Raw genomic sequence first — 8067 nt, 5'->3', positions numbered from 1 at the left:
TTCAGTTTATTCTCTGTAAATGTTTGCCTGCAGGGAAATGAGGGAAGCTGATGAGTTTCACCCTCTAATTAAACACGACTGTCTGGTCTGATTGTTGAAGCTGCGGCTTATTAAAACGAACGGCTGAGCTGAGTCAGGAAGCCAGATAAGGCGGGGGGCCATGAGAGCTATCTATGCTAAACTGGTCGATCTCAGCGGGATGTTTGTGAAGATTAGCAGGAGATTGCTTCCATTATGGCAGATAAATAGAAACCCAGAGGGGACAGAGTTAACCAGACGAGATCATTTTAGTCATGTTTATGAAGAAAACCTGCGGCATTAGCGCCAAGGCGACATCTTGATGTTTTTGTTAGCTTTGTAAACATACAGAAAAACTTGGATGATAATTCTCAGAGAAAACCGGCCCAGCATTAATTAAATATCAGTTTATTCTTATGAGTCAAACAACAATAATTGCAACATGTAAGGAAAATTAAAGCAGAACAGAAAACAGTTACTTGATAAAAGAAAATACAAAATATAGAAATGTGTTTGAACACTTGTAGCAACATAAGTCCTTTAGCAGGAAGTTTAATTGTGATTATAGTGTTATATATGCTTTCATACAATCTCCTTGTTTGTGTTTGATGAATGCAGTCCAGATTAAAGGTATTGTCCTAGAGACTTCATTAGATCTGGTTAAGCTATTTTTTAAAGCAGTTCCCACCACACAGAGGGGCTTTCCCAGGAGTCTTCATTCTTGCCGCAGGGCATCTTTTATCTAAACCAGGGTCATGACCTTCAGGGAGGCTGGCTGAAATCGCCGGATCTTCTTCTTCAGGGCTCGGGAAGCTTTGATGCGGCAGGCCGTAGGCTCGGGGCGCGGTGGGAGCTGTTGGAGGGGCTGCCCGGCTGCAGTGGGCCCCAGCGCTGCTTCGGCCCACACCATCCCACCCTCCGCCGCCTCGTTTATCTCCACCTGCTCCTCCTCATCCAGGGACAGGCTGCTGTCGGAGTCGGAGAAGGACTGGGAGCTCTGGCTGGACTCGCTGTCTCCGAAGCGGTTGGTGGTGTTGTCGCTCATCTCACCCTCGCTGCTTTCGGCGATGGTGGAGTGGAACAATGAGGCGCACTCGGCTGAGTACTCAGACTCACATCTGGGTGGGTAGAGGCTGGTCATGTGGAAGGGCGCTGGAGGATACCTGGCATTAAGACTTTGGAGGAAAGAGTTGGAGGACATGGAGAAGTGGAAAGGGTGTGAAGGTCCGATCCATTGACCTGGCTTAAGACTCCGGACCATCTGCATGCTCTCCTTTGACCTCTGGTGCTGAAGAAAGGGTGCCTGGTAAATGTCCACATCAGATTGCCATTTGGGGGTTGCCTGTCTCCTTCTTCGTTGTTCAACTGGATGCTCGTACTCCATGGACTGTGGTCTACGGTTCTTGCTGAGCTTTGATGAAGCGGGGACTGGATGTGGTTTAGGGTGGCCCTTCTGGGTGATTCTGACTCCAGGACCGTAGAGACTGGACTCGGAGCTGGACCGCTGTCTGTGTTCGTGTGTTTTCTCACTGACTTTCCCCTTTCCTGATCTCCTCTGCTCCCCTCTGGCTCCAAAGCCGACCTCTTTGGTTCTTTCACCGGATGAGAAGCTGTGTTGCTGTCTCAACGCTCGGGGCTTGTCTGAGCTTTTTCGTTTGAGTTTCACAGCCTTGGTTTTGCGGTCCGCTTGTCTAACCTTGACCCTCTGTGAGGAGGCAGGCACAAACTTGGCATGGACAAACTCAGGAGAGTTTGTATGACTGCTCTGGACCTCAAAGCCTGGACTCTCTGTGCTTGACGTTTGAGGAACAGCCGGTCTTTGCCAGTGACTCTTCCTCATCTCTGTCTCACCACAGTTTTTATCAGAATGATTCCTTAGCAAGCCTGCGTTTTCTGTTTTGGGTTTGTCGTTCTTCGTTAGGGTTGAGTGTGAAGCTTCATCAGAACTGTACTCCTTCATGACAGCACGATAGGAATACCTGCATTGAATTTCTGGGCCTCTCAGTGACTCGTGGCTCTTCCTATCATTCAGCTCTTGGTTGGAGGATACAGTACGGTTTCTGTTCTGCTCACCGTTCACTGGAAGATTTTGGTTTTTAGCTTGAGGAGGAATTAAACTGTACTCATGTTTTTGAGACACTTCAAAAGACACATTTATATTTTCAGCTGGCTTCCTCTGATTGATGTCTTGTATCTCCACTGTCTCTGCACTTGCATTAATTTGGCTTTTGCTCATGGTGCGCTGGAGGAGCTTGTCAATGTAGCCCAGGCTCTTGTTTTTGTAACCCATTTGGAGAGAGTCGTAGCAATTTGATGAGGCTCCTTGCCCCTCTTGGAGAACCAATTTCCCGTCTTCACCCCCCTGGAAGAAGATTGGGCTCTGGAGAGCCACAGCATGCAGAGGACTGGGGTATGGGTAAATTTCAGTGCCACCACAGGACTCCAGATGACGCTGGAATTTGGGATCCACAGGGGAGATCTTCTGTTTCGGACACACTGGGAGTTTCTTTGCATCTGCAGACCTGAAGCAGCCCAATCCTTGAGCCATGATTCTTTCAAGATCTCCTGATGCAGACAAAAACAGTCATCAACTTTTGACTCCACTGATGGAAACTATGTTATTAGGCAGCAAAATATGTGTTGAGCTGCTGAGCAAAAACAAGCCATTACAACAGCAGAGGCTGTCTGAAATAAAATGAAGATGTTATTACCTGTTGACACTGGTCTCGGCCGTGTCTGATAATCTGTGCCTATGGCGCTGGCTCGGATTCTGCTGCTGCCAAGATGGAGGCCTGTGGTCCGTGGAGGGTTGGGCTGGCCAGGGCTCTCATCAACAGAGCGGCGGTGGAAAACATCAACCTGTGGTGGGGGGCTAACGTGGCAGCCGGTTGGGCTCAGGGGAATGAGGCTGGTCTGGGAGGATGACAGGCACTCGCTGTAAACAGATGTGCAGGAGTTGGACCGGGAGCAAGAGCCGCCGTCGCTGAGCTCATAGAAACCTGGGAGAGCAGGAATCAATCCAGGTCAGTACGCATGCTCCGGCTAACTGCAGCAACATCACACCGTTCCTGTGGCTGAAAGACTTTTCAATGAGAAAGTGCCAGAGAGTCCAGTCGCAAAAGCACAAACAGTCATGTGTGGAAACTAAAGACACAACATCCATCACTGCTACAGCTGCCTAGCAACAACCTGCAGAGTGTAAAGCAGCAGACTGCAGGCTAGCCTCCAAGCTAATTAATCTGCCAATATCAACTTGTTATCCTCTTGTATTTATTGCATCAAAATCAATAAATTCTATAGATATTATATTGTTGTAACTGTAATCATTTATATATTTTTCAAGCAGCAATTGGAATTTTTTTGTGGATTAAACAAAATCAGTTAGATCATGTTACACATTTCTGCTTTAAATGGAAGAAAATAAGCCATTATTTTTAAAGGAACAAACATATTGTAAGATACTGATCATAAGAGGCGCAGTAACATTATCTGGAGCATTTAGCAAACATTTAACATTTTCTATATACAGACTTAAAAAAGATATAGAATAAACTCCCTTTCAAAATAAAGTAGGTTTCAAGTGATTATTGCACAGAACATTGTTTGTTCTGCTCTCTGTAGGAAAACAGAAGTAAGATAAGATGGTGCTAGCAGGCTAATGGTTGGGTTAGCGGCTCATCCAGCTAGCCTGCAGTCTGCTGCTTTACAGCCGGCAGCTACCCAAACAGTGTTGGCTTAATATAATCAGTGCAGAGCTGATATAGTTTAACAAAGGAAAACTCTCTCAATCAGCTGACTGGATTAGCAATAGTTAAATTTCTCCATACAGCTGGAGAAAATTTTGTTAACACCATGCCTTTCTATTGTAAACTTATGAAAAAGTGATGACATATCAGTTTTGAAACCGCACCCCTCACTGGGACCAGCCCGTCACATACAGACAATCTGTATGTGAGATTGTCTGGTTGTACTCTGAAACATGAACCACACATGGCTGCCTGCCTACACACCTGAGCTGGGCCTGCTGTCACTCTCCAGCTGATCAGTGGAGGCCTTGCTCACATCCAACTTCAACTCACTGATCTGCTGGTCCAGCTGCTGCAGGTGAGTCTTCAGGCCAACATCCTGCTTCCGTAGACGAGACTGAAAAACGATGGCCAAACAAAAAATGCACAAAGCTGTCAGTTTAAAAGAAGACAGAGTGATGCAGCAAACAGACAGCAGGACGTAAAAAAAGGATGTTTTTCTACACAGAGTTTCTGTTGTAAGTTATGTAGAACAAGCCCAGAAGTACACAATATATCAAACCACAACCATCCTCACAATATCAATATGTGAGTCACAATGTCAATATCAATATTTGGTAAGGTCTGACATTTCAGGGGCATTCACTCATGCCCTCCATCCCTGGTAATACATTTACTAAAAAAGGAAAAAAGAAGGTGAAATGTTGCCTTTTTAAAATCAATATTGCTTTTGCCGTGTAAACAATGACTGAAACTGCATGTTTTCTTACTATGGTATAAAGTATAAAAATGAAAGTACACACAGAACAATTTTCTTTGAAGAAAAACAGTTTTAGTTTGAAGGAAGAAGCTCTGATATCCAGGTACCACAGAGGTAACTGGGCTGGATTTAATGGCTCTCTGAAGAATTTTTACAATAAAAATCCAACTTTGGTTATTTTTGTTCATTTTGTATCTGATCTATTTGAGTACATATTAGGACTTTTCATACTAACAACTTGGATATTGCAATATTTTATGACAGCCAAACATCCCAAATAAGCTTAACAACCAAAATAAACAGAAATAAAATGGTTTTTTTTAAATTGGTGTGTAATTTTAGCATTTTGTTTATAATTTACTTTCATAACATAAAAGTTAACAGCCTGGCATCAAATAGTTTGGTGTATATTTATGTAACAGTTTGTTTGCGGATATAAACCTGCGTAAGAAGGTAATTTCTCTGACTTTTAAAGAATCAAACACTGTTACTACAGGTTTGTGAAAAATGTAATGAGTGACGATACAAACCATCCAAAGTGCAAATAAGTTGTTTTTATTGTGACTATATTACAGTTTTTGGATGCCATGTTGGATTTTAAGGGAACTTCTTGGGAACTTTCTGTTAATTTTCCAACTTTAAACTAACCAACTTTTAACGTCACCTCCTTCATCAGTCAAACTGTACCAACTCCCGCTGTAGTAATAGGATTTCAAAATGTCAGCACTGCTTCCAGGAAAACCTGGAACTGACTGAGGTGTTACTTGTTCTGAAAAGTTGGAGGACCGCTGCTCTAATGTACCGCTGTGGAGAAACTAAAGCGCCTCAGCTGTAGCTGATGATTAACCCCAGCAGGACATGGGGGAGCCTGGAAGAAGCAGTGGTGGGTAACTCATTCCCCCCCACAGCGAAGGCCTGGCCATTGTGTAAACTACCAGCAGAGGAAAAGCTTGGGGGTTGGGATTAGGAACTGTAACTGCAGAGCTTAAGGCTCCATCTCTGGCTCACTTCCTGTAATTTACACTACTTGTTTATGTTTTTTTAATCTGCAGATTAGGTTGGATCAGTTGAATCTGCAGATGGGGGGAAATCAGTTTGCACAAATTTGAACCTTATGTTGCCTGTGCACGCCGTGACACATCCTTTGATGCATCTGCCCAGTTCTACCCTAGATGTCAAGCATAGCACATTAATCCCTGCACTTCCCCTCGATGATTTTACCAGCAGGCTGCGTGGAAAAAGCTTGTCACGGAAAACTAAACAGAGCCAGCTGTCTGCGGCGCTCAGGGGGCCTCTGAGGGATGAGACTCTCCCCTCATTCACAGCAGAAAAAAAAGAAAGAAAAAATCCGTTTGTTTTTATTCCCTGGCATTTAGTGGTTAATGATTGAGGCTTGCCCTCGCGCACTGAGCGCGCGTGCACGCAGCAACAATTAAAAAGTCCTCTGGGGGCCTGCAATGAACCTTGATTTATGACATCCATCCTGCTTCCGACCCCCAGCTGAGAGCGTAACAGTCGTCCTGGTAATGATTGCAGGCTGAGTGCGCATGAGCATCAGCTGACAAATAAACTACCCTGGATTTTCTCCCTTGTTTTTTTAGTGACCAGTAGGTTATTTAAAACACAAAGCGCTTTATTTGAGCGTTTTCCAGACAGAAGCTGAACTTCCTACCAGCTGTTGCTTCAGAGCGGTCAGGGTCGCCTCCAGCCGCTGCTCCTCAGCCTCCTCCGGGTCAGCGTGCAGCGCGCTGACCGGCTCCTCCCGGTCCAGCTGCAGAGCCCAGCTCACCATGTCTCCGTGCCGGTCCCGGAGCAGCCGCAGCTCCTGCAGCCCGGCCAGCGCAGCCTGCAGCCGCTCTCGCACCCTGCCGCGGTCCACCGTGCCCGCGGAAGAGCCCTTCCTGGTCAGCATGCTCTCACACAAAGATCCGCTCTAAGCTGGAAAACCGCAGCTCTCGCCTTGCTGCAGCCGATCTCCACCAGTTTAGGTTTTAAACTACCTGTTAGAATAAAAACTGAGCGAAGAGGAGAGTGGAAGCTCCTCCCACAGAGCGAAGGCCCCGCCTCCTCCTCCTCCTCCTCCTCCCTGGGTTTCCAGTGAACATCTGGTCCTAATTTTACCTCGACTCATTCAGGTCACCTATGTAAATCAATCCGTCTAACTAGAAAATTCAGTTATCATGTTTCCCTTCATTTATCTGCTTGTTATTTCTCTACATTTAATGAAACTCTGTGTAGATATACATTACTGAACATGAATAAGTTGAGCAATGTTTTCTCACCAACCAAAACAAAACACAACAGGCTGGTTTTATCAGCACATCTGAAGCAATCCTCTCCGCTTTTCCAAGCAGGGAAACAGGCTGCGTGGATTTAATAAATGCCTCTAAATAATATTTCAACTTGTTTCTTTTACTTTCCTCTTTAAAAAGATGCATGTATAATTCATAAGTAATATTGTCGAACAGGTTTCAGATGTCGGAGGAAACATTTAACACAGAAAGACCAAAGCGACGCGCCGCCGCTGTTCCACAGATAAACAGATAAATGTCTCCCCCTGGTGGCCGTAAGGAATACAACAGTTTGTTGTTTTTCAGCGTCTTTTAAAAGTGCATAACCACAAAACCACAACCGCAAACTTTAATGTACTTATTCCGATGCGTGTGGACAAAACAAAGTAATACATAATTGTAAAGTAAAAGAGTATTTTTATCTGCATACATGTGAAAAGTCTGACTCTAATGTCCATCATTTTCTGCTAAAAAGCTCAAACTCTGTCAGACTTGCCAAAGATTCTCAGTTGAATTGAGGTCTGAACTTTGACTGAGCCACTCAAAAGCCTTGATCTAAATCAGCTCATAGTGCTGCAACTTAAGAATAATGTATTTTTTCCCACCAGAATGATATTTTCTTCTTAAAATGCAAAGTACTTGTCTCTTACTAACTACATTTAATTTAAATTTTATGTTAAATAGGACAACAATCATCCGGGGATCTTCATTAAACTTCGCTAAAATAGCAGGCTATTTATAAAATGGGACCATTGTCCTCTTCTTCTTGCTCATCCATGCCCTAGTCTCTAAATGGTTTTTATATTATTTTACTGAAGCACACTTTATTTTTATTTATTTTTTGTCTCTAAAGTGCCCGTTACTGAACAGTAGATGGACAGGAAATAGGGAGAAAGACGTGCAACAAACGACCTAAGACTGAGACTCAATCCCAGAACAACTTCATTGAGGACAGCAGCCTCTGCACATGGTGCTCGCACTGTAACACAATTAAAAAAATATGCACAATAAAAATGCTGTAAATGTGCCAAAAACATCTGGAGCATCTAGATTTTTAGATGTTTTAACTTGTGAACCTTGTCTGAAGTTTTTATTTTGCTTTATTCTATTTAGGATGTGTCCAAATTATGACATTTAGGTCAAATTTTTCTGTGCAGCAAAATATTAGATGTTTGTAGCCAAAAAACACTGTGACTCACAGGTGTGTGTGTTTCATACCTATATCTGTTTCTATCTGCAGAGGAAGAATCAA

The 8067-nt window shown here is 43.9% G+C and overlaps 1 protein-coding gene across 2 annotated transcripts; it reads right to left on the bottom strand.

The window, feature by feature from the left end:
• Nucleotides 1-410: 410 nt before the first annotated feature.
• dact2 (dishevelled-binding antagonist of beta-catenin 2) lies at nucleotides 411-6520 on the bottom strand. Of its 2 annotated transcripts, none has more exons than XM_014992835.2 (4): nucleotides 6197-6520; nucleotides 4029-4161; nucleotides 2730-3017; nucleotides 411-2583 (listed from the first exon to the last, which is right to left on the bottom strand). In XM_014992835.2, exons 1-4 carry the CDS (start codon nucleotides 6434-6436, stop codon nucleotides 761-763), a joined length of 2484 nt encoding a protein of 827 aa, XP_014848321.2. In that variant the 5' UTR covers nucleotides 6437-6520; the 3' UTR covers nucleotides 411-760. The 2 variants fall into 2 exon arrangements, with proteins under 2 accessions (XP_014848321.2, XP_014848322.2); XM_014992836.2 differs by having other exon boundaries at nucleotides 4098-4161.
• Between the last annotated feature and the right edge of the window lie 1547 nt (nucleotides 6521-8067).

This window comes from Poecilia mexicana, unplaced genomic scaffold, assembly GCF_051168715.1.
Source record: "Poecilia mexicana isolate PSO_F unplaced genomic scaffold, ASM5116871v1 scaffold_15, whole genome shotgun sequence".
In the NCBI taxonomy this organism is placed as follows: domain Eukaryota; kingdom Metazoa; phylum Chordata; class Actinopteri; order Cyprinodontiformes; family Poeciliidae; genus Poecilia; species Poecilia mexicana.
The sequence above is the reverse complement of the archived record's forward strand: the minus strand, read 5'-3'. Positions and strand labels throughout refer to the sequence as shown.